The 19316-nt window shown below is 35.3% G+C and overlaps 1 protein-coding gene across 4 annotated transcripts in view; it reads right to left on the minus strand.

Moving 5' to 3' along the window:
- Window positions 1-9124: 9124 nt before the first annotated feature.
- NRIP1 (nuclear receptor interacting protein 1) overlaps window positions 9125-19316 on the minus strand; it is a 99469-nt gene continuing 89277 nt past the window's right edge. For all 4 annotated transcript variants that reach the window (XM_039337244.1, XM_039337246.1, XM_039337245.1 and 1 more), the window contains one exon: window positions 9125-17993. In XM_039337244.1, the coding sequence (XP_039193178.1) occupies window positions 14198-17674 (3477 nt within the window). In that variant the 5' untranslated portion in view covers window positions 17675-17993 and the 3' untranslated portion in view covers window positions 9125-14197. The remainder of the gene's footprint in view (window positions 17994-19316) is intronic.

Raw genomic sequence — 19316 nt, forward strand, 5'->3', positions numbered from 1 at the left:
CCACTTAGAAAGACCTATATGACACACTGTAGCACCAGAATATTTCATTTACCATCTTACTAAGAATAATTATGCATATCTGATTCAAATATCTAGAGAGGTCTTCATACATGGCAGGCTTTTTCTATGATAGACTCCATATTCTGGAGAATGTTCCCCCACGAGATATGTTTTGCTCCTTCCTTGCTTGTATTTCTCATAGAAATACATATCTTGTACTTTGTTTTGTTTTGGTCCTGGTTCCATTCACTTATTTGTTCAGACTGTTCAGTTATGTTGCAAATATGCATATGCACATACATACACACACACACACACACAATTTTTGACATATTGTATGTATGTATGTATGTATGTATGCATGCATGCAAATAATTTGGTAAATGAGTTAGGTTTACCAAATGTTTGTTGAAGTTTTCCTGATTTTTAATGACTACAGAGCTGAAGTAAAGTGACAAATTAAAGAATCTTGATTTGCAGCACAAACAGTGGTTCCATGAACTGTCAGAAAGTACAGTAACTTTAATTAAATGGATCTTCTAAAGCAGGGGTGTCAAACTGGTGGCCTGCAGCCTGGATGTGTCATACACAGGCCATGCCCACCCCAGCTTTGCAAAGGGTAAAAAGTTGCGATACATCTTGATATGTCACGTGACACAATCGAGTTTGACACCCGTGTTCTAATATAAAATAGAGCTCTTTAAAAGTTTATTGAAGTTGTACAATTATTGCTGTAAAGCTTGTGAAAGATTACAAAGGGAAAGTCTTTGCTGCCCAATAATAATAAATCATAATAAGAATCACAGGTCACATTTTTTTCAGAATAAAAACCTGAGATAGCTCAGGTCATTACTGCACAGCATTTGACCAGGGAATTCATATCATATATGCCACAATATGCTGTATATAGTTTGAACTGATATGCTCTGAAGGTACAATTGTTCTATGATCCTAAAGTACATAACCTTTTACAGTGCAGAAGTGTTTCTCCCGTGGAAGTGAAGAAATTAATCAGCAATGACTTTGGAGTGATGATTTGTATTTTAATGTACAACTCCCACAGACAACCCAGATCATCCCTATTTGTCATGGAAACATAAAAGGGAAAACAAATCAAAAGTTGTTTGGAAAAATATCAAAAATCCATCAGGGAACATTAGCTCTGAGAAAATATTACAAATCAAAATGTATTAATACAGTACATCTAATTTTTGACCAGGTGGTAGCTGAATAATTTTTCATTTCTCAAATTTAGGACTGCATTTCAGGCTGAGGAATCAGGAAAGATGCTTGCCTGAGCAAGGAAAAAATGTTTCAGTTGAAATAAAAGGCTATAAAGGACACCTACAAATATTTTACATTGGATAAATAACTTCTAATAAGAGATATTGGAATTGAAAATAGTGCACGGGATAGTTTGAAAATACTCTAAACAACCTTAGCCATTGCTGGGGGCTCCTGGATGGAAAACATGGTGGACTGACATGTCTTTGCAAAATGGGGAACAATGCCACACAAATACCAACAGACAGGCATAGTGCCTGAGTCAACAGAGTTTTGCCCTATAAGGGGAAGCTGTGAGATTGAGTTCCAAGCAACAGCTCCTTGGGAGAAAACCTGCAGGATCTGGAGGGAACTTCTTGGTGACTCTCAGCAAAGCAGTGGAAGCCTCAGAATGACAAAAGGCTTTAAACCTCAGGCAAAGCCTGCTTAGGGAATAGTAGTTTTGACCAATCCATTTTCTAATGCTCATTTTACAGAAGGAATTTAGAGAGAAAAGAGAATTAATATTGAACGTGGGGAGATGTGTACAGTGACTTTAAACTTGGGAGACTTTTTTAGGGGTTTAGCAGTCAACTTATGCTAACTTTTAAATGGACATTGCTATATTTGACCACAAATCTATCAGGTAAGTGAGATGGCATATCTGCACTTACCATTTAAGTTGCTTGTCTTTGTCCCAGTTTGACTTTAAGTCGATTTAAGAAATTTTGTCCACTTTGGCAACAAAGTAACAAATGACTTCTCCCACTGATTTTCTTCTAGATGTTAAAAACGTACATTATCTCTGGTAGGAGAAGAATCGAGGTAGTGCAACCATCCTTGCCCTTCTTGATTGCTCAGCAGCTTTTGATACCATCAACTATGATATTTGTTTGAGGTGACCTAGGGAATTGAGGATGGGAGGCACAGTTTTGTGCTGATTCACCTCCTTCATCTGAGGCCAGTTCCTGATGGTGTTAACAGGGAGTGAGAAGTCCAGCTTACAGGCCCTCCTGTCTGGGCTATGATAGGACTCGATACTATCTTCACTCCTTTTTAACATCTACAGTATATGAAACTGCTGGGTGAGATCATCTATCATCATGGCACCAGGTGTCATCAATATACTGATGATACCCAGCTATATATCTCTATCCCAGGCAAAGTGAGTGTTGCAGTAGATGTCCTTTCATGACACCTGGAGGCTATGGGGGTCTGGATGGGGAACAACAGACTTCAACTGAACCCTGGTAAGATAGAGTGGCTATGGGTGGGCCCCTCTGTATCCAGGAGTTTATCATATTTGTTCCTGGATGGAGTTGCACTATCCCAGACAGACCTGATATGTAACTTGGGAGTCCTTTTTGACTCACAATTCCTACTATAAGAGCAGTGGCAGCTATGGCCAGAAGGACCTTTTTCTAACCATGTTGTGTGCCAGTTATGCCCTTTCCTAGACAGGGAGGCCCTCTGTTCGGTCACTCATGCCCTGGTCATCTCAAAATTGGACTATTGCAACATGTTTTACATGGGGCTACCCTCCAAAAGTATCCGGAAGTGTCAAATGGGATCGAATGCAGCTGTGTGAGCCATGCTGGCTGTCCAAAAAAGGGCACATATAACACTTTTGCTCTTGAATTGCACTGGGTGCCAGTTTGTTTTCAGGTCCAATTCAAGATATTGATCATCATCTATAAAGCCCTATGTGATATAGAGCCAGGTTACCTATGGAACCAGCTTTGCCCCACCACATCAGCCTGTCCCACTTGTTCAGGCAAGAAAGGTATGGTACACACCCTCATCAAAGAATTTTGACAGGGAAGGTCTAACAGAGGGCCTTCTCTGCCACTGCCCCTCCATTGTGGAACATCTTGCCAATAGAGGTGAGCAAAGCCCCAATCTCTTGGCCTTGGCCTTGGCCAGTACCATGAAAAACCCATCACCCCCACTACCTGTATTAACAACTGCTAACTCCTAATCTTGGAATGTTTTACCTATTGAAATTTTATAATGCTATTTTTATGATTTTAAAACTTTTTAATCTTAAATAATTCTGATTTTGTTGTTAATTTTATTGATTATATTGTACACCACCCTCTCTGAGGGAGATGGGTGGTTAAGAAATTGGAAATATTTTTTTTGTTCTATTAATCCATATACTTATTTATGTTATTTTATTGATGGGTTTTAATGTGCTTTTATCATTGCTTTAAGACAGTCCATGAACTTGGCAACAAGATGGCATATTTTGATTGATATTAAAATATATATTTGGTACATGGGTGCGAGAGAGCAAGATACTCAGAAAATTGCCAGCACCTGTGCTGCTTTCATCTTGTTTCTTTAAGCCTTCTTCTCAGTGTCAGCATGGCAAAATTGACTATAAAATATGTCATTTTAACAGCTGAGGGTGTGGGAAAGCATAGCAGGCAAGCAACCTAAAGCAGCGAGCAAGAGATGTTTTTCTTTAGCAGTACTCATAAGTAGTAATACTATTCACAAGAAGTACTAGTAGTAGTGGCTATGAGAAAGAGTAATAGTATGTGGTTGCTTGTAGTATGTTGTCCAGGGACTTGTGTTGTTAGCTCTTTTATATCTTGGGGCCCCTAAATTGGGTATAGTTGAAAAGAAGCTCTGACAAAAATATTTCAGTATTGATTCACTTAATCGAGGATTTATATTGTGAAATTTGAAGTGATATTGCTAGAAACAAAGAAAAGCAATATTAATAAGCAATTGCTAATGTTTTCAGCAACATTGTCAACAAATGGGCAGAAAAGTGTTTTACTAAGATCACCTGTTGTTCTCATATATTTTATGCTTACAGCGGATGATTTAGTCAGTATTACTATTATTGTGATAGTTGAATCAACTACCCTGACGACGATGAAGAAGCAAGCCTGATATTTTTGGAAAGAAGCTAATGGCCTACTTTTACTTTGTGACTCTAGGCAGATGATTGACATTGGAATAGATGGTGACCTGCTTAGAGTGGTGTAGTGTGTCAACTGCCACCTAGCTTTATATCACTGGCACATAATGAAATGAAGGCACAGCTAACTGAGAAAAAGTCATCAAGGTAAAATTATATTTTTACGCTTCTTTTCACATAAATATTCGCTGGAAATTTGATATGAAAGATTGTGCAGCTTTTTTTTATGGTATCAGGGAAGATTAACGGCTCAAGTTGTATAGTATATATTTGAGGTTTGTGTAATTGAATGCCTTGATTTGATCTTAAAATCTCTTGCAAATGAGGTTTCTTTTCTCCAATAATGCATAATTCAAAAGATGTCGTTTCCTCATGAAAAACAACTCTGCCTCAGTAAAATACAGAAACAAATGTTTTAGCAGGCAGTGTCTGCTTTAGCAGGCAGTGCAACAGCAAATATATTTATTTTGATTAATAAAATTAGACTAGATGGCTTAGATTAAATTTGCCCTGTATAGACAAATTTACAGTAGGAATCAGTGAACTAAAATGGGGGAATTTAACTCAGATGACAATCAGGTATACTACTGCGGGCAAGAATCCCTCAGAAGAAATGGAGTAGCCTTCATTGTCAATAAAATAGGAAAAACAATACTGGGATACAATCCCCAAAATGACAGAATGATCTCAGTTCAAATCCAAGGCAAACCATTCAATATCACAGTAGTCCAAATCTATGCCCCAACCACTAGTGCTGAAGAGGGTAAAATTGACCGGTTCTTTGAAGCCCTACAGCACCTTATAGAATTAACACCAAAAAATGATGTCCTTATCATGGGGGATTGGAATGCTAAAGTAGGAAGCCAAAAGATAACCGGAATAATAGGCAAGTTTGGCCTTGGGAGTACAAAATGAAGCAGGGCATAGGCTGGTAGAATTTTGTCAAGAGAATACGATGGTCATAACAAACACTCTTTTCCAACAACCCAAGAGACGGCTCTACACATGGACATCACCAGACAGTCAACACAGAAATCAGATTGACTATGTGCTCTGCAGCCAAAGATGGAGAAGCTCTATACAGTCAGTAAAAACAAGACCAGGAGCTGACTGTGGCTCAGATCATGAGTTTCTCGTTGCAAAATTTAGGCTTAAATTGAAAAAAGTAGGGAAAAACACTAGGCCACTCAGGTATGAACTAAATCATATTCCTGATGAATATACAGTAGAGGTGACAAATAGATTTAAGGAATGAGATCTGATAGACAGAGTGCCTGAAGAACTATGGATGGAGGTTCACAACATTGTACAAGAGGTAGCAACTAAAACCATCCCAAAGAAAAAGAAATGCAAGAAAGCAAAATGGCTGTCTGAGGAAGCTTTGCAAATAGCTGAGGAAAGAAGGGAAGCGAAAGGCAAAGGAGAAAGAGATACACCCAATTGAATGCAGAATTCCAGAAAATAGCTAGAAGAGATAAGAATACCTTCTTAAATGAACAGTGCAAAGAAATAGAAGAAAACAACAGAATAGGGAGGACCAGAGATCTCTTCAAGAAAATTGGAAATATGAAGAGAACATTTCATGCAAAGATGGGCATGATAAAGGACCAAAATGGCAGGGACCTAACAGAGGCAGAAGAAATTAAGAAGAGGTGGCAAAATTACACAGAAGAACTAAACAAGAATGAGCTCAACGTCCCAGATAACCAGGATGGGGTGGTAATAACAATAGTAAAGTTGGAAGGGACCTTAGAGGTCATCTAGTCCAACCCCCTGCTTAGGCAGGAAATCCTATACCACATCAGACAAATGGCTGTCCAGTCTCTTCTTGAAAACTTCCAGTGTTGGAACATTCACTGTTCTGGAGGCAGGTTGTTCCACTGGTTAATTGTTCTAACTGTCAGGAAGTTTCACCTTAGTTCTAGGCTGCTTCTCTCCTTGCTTAGTTGGAATTAAGATTGCCGGGAGAAATATCAGCAACTTAAGATATGCAGATGATACCACTCTAATGGCAGAAAGTGAAGAGGAACTAAAGAGCCTCTTGATGCAGGTGAAGAAGGAGAGTGCAAAAGTTGGCTTGTATCTCAACATTAAGAAAACCAAAATCATGGCATCGGCCCTCTCAATTCCTGGCAAATAGATGGGGAAGAAATGGAGGTAGTGACAGATTTTATTTTCCTGGGTTTCAAGATCACTTCAGATGGGGACTGCAGCCAAGAAATTAAAAGACGCTTGCTCCTGGGGAGGAAAGCTATGGCAAATCTAGACAGCATACTAAAAAGCAGAGACATCACCCTGCCAACAAAAGTGCATTTAGTCAAGGCCATGGTTTTCCCAGTTGCAATGTATGGATGTGAAAATTGGACCATAAGAAAGGCTGGGTGCCAAAGAATTGAGGCATTTGAACTATGGTGCGAGTCCCTTGACTGCAAGGCGTTCAAACCGGTCAGTCCTAGAAGAGATCAACCCCGACTGCTCTTTAGAAGGCCAGATCCTGAAGTTGAAACTCAAATACTTTGGCCACCTAATGAGAAGGAAGGATTCACTGGAGAAGGCCTAATGCTGGGAAAGATTGAGGACAATAGAAGAATGGGACGACAGAGAATTAGGTGGCTGGATGGAGTCACTGAAGCAGTAGGCGTGAAGTTAAATGGATTCCAGAAGATGGTAGAAGACAGGAAGATCTTTAGGTACGTTGTCCATGGGGTCGCGATGGGTCAGACACGACTTTGCAAGTAACAAGATAAATTTTGCAAGCTCTACAGTTTATTCTGTCTATTCAATATAGAGATTTTTTAAAAATCAAATTAGATTTTTCAAGAGAGCTCAATTCTTACTGGGGAAAGTGTTGATTTTCTAATTATGCATAAATAAGATGGTAGGTAAAGTGCAATAAATTGTGTTTTTTGAGTGGTAGAAAACATTTCTGTTCACATATTTAGTTTCCTATATATTTGCACATCTTCCATAATGACTTGACTTATGAAGTAGCTTGGAACAGATTGGTTGATTGTTGGTTTGCTGGTAACTTTGCTTAACAGAATAAATTTAGAGAAAATACTAAAAATAGTAATATTTTTGTAGGAAAGAATTCTTAAACTTGTGTTTTCAGAAGGAAAATGATAGGTTTTTTAGTAAATAAGCTCAAATTACATAAGTTGATGTACAGCTAAGAGACAATAAGCTCAAGAATTACACAGGTGAAGGGAAAACCTAAACAGAGTAATAAGAGTTAGAAGAGAAAGAGAACTGAATGATCTGAGATAGCAAGAAAGAACCAGAAAGATTAAAGCAGAAAGTTAAGCCAGAACACCGGCAGCTGAAAGTTTGGAGTGCAGTAGATCTCAGCAGTAGCACCAATCCCAATAGCAACCGTAACAGTATTGTTTTTGACTAGGTAGGATTGGTAGTAAATTTGAGCACTTAGCAAAATGAGGTTCACAAAGTCCCAATGGCAGCATAAACAAATGCGACCAATTGTTCAAATTGTTTAATGCATGTGAGGGCAGATTAAGGCCTGATAAAGGGAAGGAGATTGTTATTCCCTTTACAGAGGAAAAGGTAGCAAGAGGGAATTAAAAAAAAATACAAAGGACTACATTACAAAGAAACATTGACTTTGGCATTCAGTTTTTGGCTGAATTCTGATCAAAAGTCTATGAGACAGGACAATAAATAAAATTTGGGAAGGGATCCTTGCAATCTTAGGCAGGAGGCTGTTCCAAAGTGCTGGAGTGATCACTGAAAAGGTGCATGTCCAAAGTCCTATCAGATGGCAACTTTTAAAGTGGGAACCTGGAATGAGCCCACCTAATATAAATTAAGAGCGACAAGGAGATATCCTCAAGGAGTCATGATGCAAGTAAACTGGCCCTGTGCCATGTAGTGCTTTAAAGATGATAGCCAGCTCTGAATTGTATCCCAAGAGCCAGTGCAGCTCATGCAGCAGTGTTATTGCTTGGGTGAACTATGGGGTAGCCAAAACTGTGAATTCCACTCCATTCTGATCCAGCTGCAGTTTCCAATTGGTCTTCAAGGACAGCCCCATGCAGATTGCGTTGCAGTAATCCAAACAGAAGGTAAGTATGTCATAGAAAACTATCCATAAAATAGCTTGATGTTCAATAGTAAGAATGGGACTGGGAGAGAAAAAAATCAGAGTATGTGGAAGGATTAGCTGAAGTTATATACCTCAATGATTTCTGTGTCCTTAGATAAATGTTCAGTGCAGGATACCATGTACAAAATAATCAGATCAAAGTGAAAGTAGAATTGGAAACTTCTCAAGACAAAGATACTTAAAGTACAATTATATACCATTACAATAAAGAAAAAGACATTTTTTTGGAAATTGTTGTGAATGCATAGGGAGTTTTTGGCCGAGTTTTGCATTAAAAATATGTGTATATGAAATAGATGATGGAGGTAATTTGCAACGATTAGGAGCTTTACCAGAAAGTAGCTAACATCTGCAGAAAGCAAATTAGGAAAGCTAAAGTAGAAAAAGAACAAAGCAGATTCTAGAAAAAAATGGGCTGGCTGGCTGTTAAAAGATGGTAGGATAGTCATGGATAATGGGGAGCTCTCAACTCCTACAGTGCTTCAATCCTTTCAATAGGGGAACCATGTTCAAATGGACCTAGGTAAAACCACTGACAAAAGGAGGGCATGGCAACCCAAAGAAAGTATGGACATAAAGATGGAGATAAAATAAATAGAAACAAGTTGCTAGGTATTTTCAACAGGGTATGAACTAGAAAGCTTTGAAGAAATTTGTCTGCTCTAATTCAGCAAATATTAAGAAGGATTTTATGTTTTCCTCTATATGGGATTTATGGATGAAGTCTACAAAAGGGGAGATTATGTTAAATTAAGAATTATTGTTTGGTTGCAAACAAAACAATGCAATCAATAGATTAAGACTACAAATTCAATGCACTTTTTCATTTATTCAAATTTTCTGCAGGAAGTAAACACTGAAAGAATTTAAAAAACTTCACACTGCAATATGTACAGTTTTGCGACATTACATGAATAAGTCATGTCTTAATAAAATGAGAATTTTTATTTTTTTAATCAGTGAAAACTTCACAACAAAAAAGGCCGTATAAATCCCATAATTTGTATGTATTTCAATGCAAAACAAGGTTACATTATCTGAAAATACTGCAAAAAAAATTTCAGTGGCTTTAACTGTAAATTAAAAACTTAACAATATTTGTGATTGGGGGCAAGGATAGGATATTTTTGTTTAAAAGGTAGTTCTTTTTCCCCAGGCTCTTTCATTTGAAGCACATTCTTTCACAAAGCTGAAATACCATAGCAAAGTCATGTTCAGAAACAGAATATAGTGATGTTGGATAATCTGGTTTTGACAATTTTTATCATTGCAGAGATGCACAGGATCCCCCATGCATTTATCATGCAGCAATAATTACAATTTTAAATAAAACATTTTCTATACATTCCTCCAGACTTGCACTGTATACATACATGCAAAATGTTAAACCTATGCAATAATATTTACATTTATTAATACATGGAATATACAAGACAAAATGATTAAAATGTTAATTTCTTTGCATTTGATATAATACAAAATATGTATTTTAAAGAAACCACTATTTACATCAGTTTTTAGAAAAAAAATTAAACATGTTAAGAAGTCTACATATTTACATATGTATACATATATATAGATATAAAATATAACTTGCCAGGTCATTCAACTAAGATGCAGCAGAGAATTAACTGGTAATATTTTGCTCTCATTAGTGATGGTCCAGGGGAAAATGAAATATTAACAAAAAAATTACATATTTCTTGTTACAGAAAAATAATTAAAGGTGACTGAGCACACCCCAAAAATCAAGTATTTCTGATCTCAATAATTACAGTAGATTTCTGCTATTTATTAGACCATTTTCATCCTGAAAAAAAAAAATGGTATTGCATTGAAACTCAGATTTCTTAAAGAAGTACATCTCTTTTCAAACTCACTTGGAAAACCTAAAAAAACAAGTGAATAAATGGAGGTGTTGCACTTGTGCAAAACCTGAGTAGTATTTATTTGCAGGTAGGCATGTATGTGATTCAGTTGTGCAGCCCAAGATTATGAATAGTCACTTGGAAGTAAGCCCTATTATGTTCATGGGGTCACAGTCAAGTGTAGAAAATAAAACATTTTCCTTAGTAAAATAGAATGCCAAATGTTGGGTAGATCTCAATTTATGATTGTTTTCATATAATGGAAGATTATTATACTTTATTAAGTATATTAAGTATATTAAGATTAATATACTTTATTATTATTATTGTATATATTTTATGCTTTTGTAACTGAATTTATGCAGGATCAGAGATTCAGATAGGATCAAAAGAAGAAATAAAAATAAAGAGGGAAACAGAAGGAGTGGATAATTCCTAGTTCCTAAAATAACTTTTAAAGACAATTGACTGCTTTGTTTTTTTAGCTCTCAGCCCTGAGGTTAAGCTGAAACTAAAGCACTTGCAGGAATATTTGCCTTTTCTTCAAATCAAACCTTTCTCTTCATTTAGCATCTAAATACTTAACTCATACTTAACTGCATTACATGAATCAAGTTCAGGCATGTGATTTATATACTTTAATTTTAACTGCAATTCTAAGTTTTGCTGTGTCAAGGAAGTAAATGTTTGCTGTGTCAAGGAAGTAAATGTTTGAGTTGAGTTAAGGTTTGCAGTTTGAAATATTTCTAATTTTAGAAATATTTAGAAATTGCTAATATAAAATACTAAAATGCAATGCTAAATAATGATTATTATCAAAATAATGCATGTGTGGGTGGGTGCTGAATTGGCAAGAAGAGTAAAGCAACTAAACGGTATTATTAAAAGTTATGCAAAAAAAGTTTTAGCCAGATTTTCATGCCAATTTGTTTGAGACACAATAAACCAGTCAAGCCCATTAAATATGATCTCAAATATAACTTAATAGTTGAAAAGTAAGATTCTATATTAAAATGGCTGATTCCAAATGCTGTAAGGCAAAGAAACACATAAAAAACTGATTCACAACTATGTGAATAAAATCTTTGGAACTCAAAAGAAGTTATATTTGAGAATACATTATAAGATGGCACCATAATAGTGCATTAATACAGGTCTATTGAAACTTGCAAATAATTCTATGCATGAACAATTCCATGCACAGAAAATTCATTTTTGTTACTTATGTTACACCTAGGCCAAAGTATGTGTTATTGAAAGTGGGAGGGAAGAGACAATGGGCAAAAACAAAAGACATTAAGTTGAGGAGAATAGTTAGAAAATATAAAGGGATTGGGAATACAGAGTAGGTAGGCACAGCTGTTGCCAATAACCTTGACCCAAAGGTATTTTTTCAAAAGGCAACTGGACTTTTTTTTTTTTTGACAAATTTTCGCTTCTCATCCAATAAACTTCTTTAGTCTTCAACGAAACATCTTCAAGAAAAACAAACTCCTGTTGTCTTTTGAAAAAGCACCTTTGGGACAACCATGATGACTGAGAATCTCCACAGACTAATATCCTTGAGTATACCCCCCCCCCCGAATCTTCCCAGATCATTCTTTCACTAGTTTGACTGCTGCTGATGTACTTGCCTTCAAGCATAGCATAGTGAGAAGTAGAGAAAAGTTGGTAAAGGGAAGATTGGTAAATGACCTGATGTAGAAGGCTATGTAAAAGATAAAGAAGAGCAAGGCACAGTACGTAGCTTTGCACTATTCCTCTTGTAAGAGACTTCCAGATTTCAGTTTTAATGAAATCTACAATAACCAAAATATCCTGTGCTTCAGTTCTGGTGAATCACAGCCACCTGGAATAATTCAGCAAAACTTCCAAGGCACAATGTGTTTGTTCCATTTAAAAACAAACACATTGTCCATGTTTTTACACATATGCAACTAAAAAAAAAGTTCAATTTAATTTCATTGGGGCTTTTTGCACCTATAATGAACATAGGACTTGAACTTCAATATTACACTTAAGATTTGAAGCAAGAAGCAAGTAATTTGCTGCTACTGCTATGGGTCATGTAATGGTTATAATGAGGGTTAGGTAAAATTATGAGAATAAAGTCACTGATGGCACCTGGATATTATGCTAACTTCTGAAAGAAATAATGGTCATTTCTGGAAAACATTAACTGGACGATGTTACGCTATTTACATTTTATTCATAATTCATTTGATGACATATTAGTTATTGTGGAAATAAATTTCCGGATTTTCAATTAGAGTTGCCTTCTCATTTCCTTTCAGCATAACCTTTCATTTTATTTAGATAAAATGTTATATATCCAATGATATATATCTGTTTATATAAAAGTTTAATCTGTCACCAAAAACTATTACACACAGATTTTCAACATAACTAAACTTGCTGAAATGAGCTGCACTAGGCTTGCTTTTTGTCAAGATGCAATTTTACTCAAATCCATGGAAGACTTGAATTGATCTGGATTTAATCACAATAAAAGATGTTACCAAGTAATGTCTTTGAAATGCAGAAAATTATACATAAAAGTATCAACAGCTTTGGTACTTCAAAATTATAATTATATAGAATTTTAAACAATCCACCATTTTACTGGAACTAATCTAAATTTAAGTTATTTTTTATTTAACTTTGTAATCTCTAGGTATCTGGAATTCCATGAATCAATAAAATAACATCTTTCACACTAGTAGATGCTTAGTTTATTTACCTTACAATATTTTCCAGTTCTATATTCAAATTTAGAATTTATTTTAAGGCATTTAAATGTAAAAATCAGTTCTTCCAATTTACACTTCCTTTCTTATTTCTGGATAGAAAAAGTTGAAAAATGACCATGACTTGGTTTAGAACATTTGACAATTTATGCATCTTTCATCTTAGCTATATAAATCTTTTATATATATGAATTCATGAAAAATAGATCACAATGATAGATCAACTATCATGATTTTTTTTCTTTTTTTAAGCATGAGTCTGGAATCTTTCAACTTTATTCATATGTTAATTTCCCTGGAAAATTTGAATAAATGCAAATAAAAAAAACAATTAATAGTAGTGAAAGAGATTTATTTTTTGCTGCCAGTAATTTATGATTCAGCTTCATTATTTTTTAAAGTCACAGCCTAGATTTTAATTTATTTCAGCTGAATGTCTAGTAAAGGCAACTAAAGACAGTATTTCTTGTGGTTTTGTCAGATTATGCAAACACAAATTACAAGCCATTTGGAAGCACTAGAAATTTCATTGTGTACAATTCTCTAGTTAACACTGATAAGTATTACAAAACCAACAAATAAATGACTTGGCTTGGATGATGATCCATTTATATATATAAAAATATTCTTCACATTTTATAAATGAGCAGACAATATAAGATGACAGTAGCCCAGTTGTGAGAGAAAATATATGATGTTGAACAATGCACTTCCATCTTGTATTTAAACCATACTGTATTACACATGAGTAACACCAGTTGTCTCAAAAAAAGATCCTGTTTTACATATCTTACTATAGTTGCTTTTGTCTCTAACGTTATTTCTACATTCGTCCAGGTATATGTAAAAAAAATCTGCTCACGTGATTTCTTGTTTGCTATGTGTACAAATCACATACAGCTTTTAAAATGTCTGTGATTTATCACTTTCATGGTTTTGAAACATGTAAGGAAAATATTATGGGTTTACATAAGCACATACTTATGTGCAAGGACAGTAATAGCAGTTACTCACTGAGTACAATCCAGCTGCAAATTACTCATGGACATTTATATAATTAACAAGTCATGATGACATGTATTGTGATAAATTTCCAGTAAAGCAAAAATAAAGAACTAAAGCTGTATGCATTTTAAATATCAGTAAAAAAATTTCATCAAATAAAACCATAGCTATACCATGCTCTTCTCAAATCATGCTAGATTTACATTATTTTATTCAACGAAAATATTTAAACCTGATTGTAAACACTTTGTAAGATTTTAACTTATTCGGGCTCTTTTTTTATTGTTAATACCTTTTCTAAGTGTCCATATATTTCTCCATTATGTTGAATGGACACCTTATTATTTGAATGGCTACTGTATATATTTCTTCTATTAGGAAATATTTTACATTCTGTGACAGGAGACAACTCTTTCTTCATTGTGACAGAAGATGAATTTTCTATAAATGATTTATCTCTCCAAGCATTTTTGCTATGGGTTTCCTGAATATTAATAGGGTTTCCTCCCTTTTGTAACATGTAATACAATATTGGATTAGTTTGGGTCAGTCTTGGGGAGTCTCTCTCAAGGTCATTTTTGTCAGAATCAGTGATGACCCATTTTAGAGGTCCCCTTTCATTAGGTATATGGCAAATGCTAAACTGGTCACATTCTGGTTTTGATGATACGGTGCCTCCCAAACGTTCAGTGAAGGGAGAACTGGCAGGACTCTTCATAGCAACCGAATATTGAAATGTTTGGTAGTCCAAGAAATTGCTTGGTTGCCCGGGGTTCCCCATGAGAGTATGCACAGGAGAAACATTGAATTCAGGTTTGTCATTATTTGTTAGGTTATGTTTGCTTCCTTTCTTTTTGCCATCTGTTACTGATAAGTTATTTCTATGCTGAGACATATCTTTTTCACAATTTTCTGATAGCAGCAGTTGTTTTAGCACATTAAATCCTTTACTTTCTCTAGACCAACTTCTGTTTTCACTTTCATTATTTGACCCATAACCTGAAGAATATTTTATTTCAAAATCAGTTTTGATGAACTTAGATTCTTTTTGGTTAAGACAGCTCCCATACAAAGCATCCGCACTAGACTTATGATTGTTCATGACATCAGATATTCTACCTTTATTACTTTTTAGTATTTTTAAAGGACCTTCTAAAGAATCAGAATGCAATTTTCTCTTTTTGGGGAGCATACTGTGACTTTTTGATTCCACAAAACTCTGTTCATGATTTCTCCTGTCCAGGATACCTGCAGAGCAACCATCTTGACTCTGTCTCAGCAATCGACTTAGAAGTCCATTCTTTGAAAAGGAAAAGTCTTGAGATGTAAGAGACTGGGACTGAAATTCTTCTGATGCTGGAGAAATAGCTGTATTTCTCTCTAATGAATGAGTCATTTCTGGAATTTTTTTATTAACATTTTCAATTATTTGTTGAGCATTTGAATTCTGAAGGGCACTGGATTCTTCCTCAGAAGGCTCAGCTTTTATTTTTACAGTTAGTATTTGTTCATTCAAAACTTTTTCTGTTGGATCTTGTAAACCCTCGTCTTTTAAAAATATTTTTTCCTTTGTTTCGTTCATATTTTTGTTGGAGGTTCCCAGAAGTAACTGGAGCACAGTGCGTCGTTCTAGCAGATTTTGGATTTCTGAACTGGGAAGTTTTTGTTCTCCTGGGAGAAACTGATTAGTGAGCATTCTGTTTTTTTCAAGTGTACATGATGCATTATGAAGCAGGGAAGTATTTAGTCCATCTATCAATCCTACTGGTTTCTCAGTGTTAGGAGTCATCAGTTGTTTGCTTGCTTGTCTTTGGTTATCCACTGACATGGAAGACTGCATCCCACATTGAGCTAAGTTTTGCAATAGTTTACTTGCACTGAAAGATGAATGTGTTTGTAAAGTTTCTTTTTTATTCTGTTTACTTCCATGAAGTTCTTTGTGAATAGTAAGATCTATCAAGTGTTTAGAAGCTGAATTAGTTAGTCTTTCAGGCTGTATGATGCAGGTATATGGCGGTGAATTACATTTTATCATTAAAGGAGAATTGTGTGAAAGGTTGATAGGTGAATCTGCTTTTGCAGAAGTTTGCAAAGGAGGAGTATGTACTGGAATTATTCGATTAGTATTAGAAGAGTCAATAACAGGAGTTCTGTTACACATTGAAAAATTAAATTTCGACACATCAGCTGGAACTAATGTTCCTTCAGTTTCTTTAACTTTGGGTGTATTTTCTTCTTCCTTATGGCCAAGTAGTAACTGCAGTAAAGTTACTTTCTGATGTGGATTCAATTTTGTATTTTTAGAAGTATCCTTTTCTTCTATGTTTTCCAGACATGGGACTTTTGATTCCCAATTATGAAACAAGGATTGAGTTAAATTTTCTAGCTGCCCTGAATCTTGAGTATTTGTTTTTTGTTTGAAAGACAAATCTATAGGAAGACAATTTGAATGGGAACTTTCATCATCACTACTATCATCTTCCGTAAAACTTGGGTTGTTGTCAGAGTATTCATCAACAGTGGTTGGTGTACTGCTTTCCTCAAAAATATTGGACCTGTCATTTTGTTCATATCGCTTGGTCTGCTTAGTAGTACTATGATTTTTCAGGAGGTGCAAAAGTAAACTGTTAGTAGGTGGTTTCATATGATTTTTTTCTGATGTTTTGTAGTTTATAATTTTTGGAGATGAATGAATTATGCCCATATGACTCTGAAAATTTGTGATATTGCTTTTATTGGTTATTGTTTTGTTTGAACACCTTGCCTGACCATTCAAATGGCTTTCCATTCCTTTTGATAGTTTAAAATGACTAACATCTTTTGGAGCAGTTTCTTTTAATCTTGCCATAGCAGAAAGTCTCTCACTTGCAATTTGATTAGCATTTTGTGCTTTTAGAGCATGTTCCCTGGAATACTGCTGCAAGTGTGCTTCACTTGAAAGAAGCAAAGCAAGTTGGCTACAGGCAACACTTGGTTTAGGGGATGCAGCAGGACTAGATCTTTTTTCTACCATGTTTGCAACAGCTTGTAATCTTGCAGCACAAGAAAGTGATTCATTTATCACTTTTGAACCACTCTGTCCTGAATGTGTAGATTCTTTAAACTGATCTTGAACTAGATTTGTTGTTAGCTCTGGCAGACCAGTCTCCAGTTTTTCATCTTTCAATTTGTTTTTCTTTAGCAAAGTTTTCAAGTGACTGGATGCAACACCATAGCACCTCAAGTCTTTCTCTACCTGCGAGGAATCATTGCTGAGCGAATACCCTTGCTCTTTAAGGCTCTGCTTAATTTGTTGCGACAAAGCAACACTCTGCAACCTAGAGCTAAACGACTGTAGTAAGGAAGCCAGCAACGTGCTATCTTGCTTGCTTTTAGGCACATTTTCAACCATGCCAGCCAACAATGCTTCTTTTTTCTCATTTATATCCACAAGAGAATCAGACAGTCGCCCTTTGTTTTCAGCATTCCAGTCTTCAGAAGACTGTAGCAATCTTGCCTTTTTATGATGCAACATTCCAGAACTTCTATATGTATGTGTGTTAGGAACACCATCTCTCTGACAGCTGGGAGATGCATTTCCAGAAACGCTGAAATTCTGATCTTCAGCATTACTAGTAGGCTTTTTGTCAACCACAGAACCCGAACCTCCGGCTGTCTGATGCATTAGTAATCCCTCTAAGTACGTTAGAACAATGGAATCTTGGTGCATCTCAGAGACAAGATCTTCTCCATGAGTCATGTTCAACACAAGTATCCACAAAAGCTCTCTTTTTATTCCACTTAGGATCTACTGTATTATATGTGAACTGAAATTTAGCTCAGCAAATAAATGTATACTTTTTTCCCCAAATCTGATGCAAGATAGATGCAATAGTCTTTTCCAGATCTTTCTATTAAGTATTTGTAGAAGACGCAGTGTTCCATTTTTCTCTGTTTTAATATACACAATTTATGAAGTCAAAGGACTATTTAAAATATGGTGCCAGGTTAAAAATATTTTTTAGGAATTGACAGTAGTGTTTTCCATCTTCTTTCATCATGTTACGAAGACTTGATTCCTGTAAAATAAAAAGAAATAAAATATCAAGCCAAATCAGAAAATAAAGTACACTACATACAAACAGGTATATTTCAAGATTCTATATACAACTTCAGCTAAACCTTCCTATATAATTTTATTCTCCTTCACTTGATTTTGAAGAGCACTGGAAGCTGCAATAGCTTTGGAATGCAGTTGTATGGGCAATTTATGAGTCCTAATAAACAGATCAATACTCTTTAAAAAATCTTGATCAGGATTTCTATTAGATTGATGAGAAATTTAGAAAAGTTGTAGACTGGCCATTTATACCAGTTTAGAAATAGTAATGTTTCCAGTTTTTGGATTAATAGGTTTTAATAATAACTCTATAAAGTTCAAAGAAAGTTATGGGTTTATTTTTTTAATGGATGATTATTCCACAATTATCATCATAAATAAGTCATAAATAACACATGGTAGAAGTAGACATAATAGTAGTATATACAAAGTAAACTTTCACATTTGGCGAAAGAGAAATAACATATGAAGTAGTTTGCATAATAGTCAGATAGTAAAGGTAGTATCAACTTATGGCTGGTTGCTTAAGACCATTCAAAATTATGATGGTCTCAGAAAAGTTATTATTTATTAAATTTGTTTGCTGCTCATCATGTGGTGACTTTGGTCAGCTTAGAATATTAAAAAGAATAACACAACAGAAACCTTTGTATATAATAACAATAAAACACTATAAAAAACAAATTATCAACTTTAACTAAAAGGTGGGGAAGGAGAAAGTAGGATGAGCGAGAGGGGAGATGGGATTAATTTAATTTCTCAACCACTTCCAGTGTGATGCTTCCTCAATTCTTTATGGCTTGTAAAGCACTTCTGGCCATCATAAAATGTTGTGCTCTTCCATCACATGGTAATCTGACAGTATTTTGGGTGCTTGCCAACCAGCTCACCTTTATGACTGGTTGCAGGGTTCTGAGCCACATGACTGCACTTTGCAACTTCTTTGTTGTTTCTGACATTTTTTGCCAATTTCCAGCAAAAAAAGCCATTTGTAAAAATGTGTTTGCAATTACAACTGTAATATTCATTTAATGACCATTTGCATACCTTTTCAGTGATTTGCTTAATGACTACCACAAAAAATGTAAACTCAGGTCCATTCATGTGGTGCCTTAATTTACAACCTAATAACTTATATCTGGAAATCATGTCTCAATTGTGGTCATAAGTAAAGGACTACCTGTAGATACTGAGGTGAGGGATTTCATGAGGAATGAAAGACATTTAAACTTTTTAAGGTACTCGAAGAAAGTTAACTATTATTCACTCCTGGTGATCCATG

The sequence above is a fragment of the Crotalus tigris genome, unplaced genomic scaffold, assembly GCF_016545835.1.
Source record: "Crotalus tigris isolate CLP2741 ecotype Arizona unplaced genomic scaffold, ASM1654583v1 scf7180000017672.2133156, whole genome shotgun sequence".
Taxonomy (NCBI): Eukaryota; Metazoa; Chordata; class Lepidosauria; order Squamata; family Viperidae; genus Crotalus; species Crotalus tigris.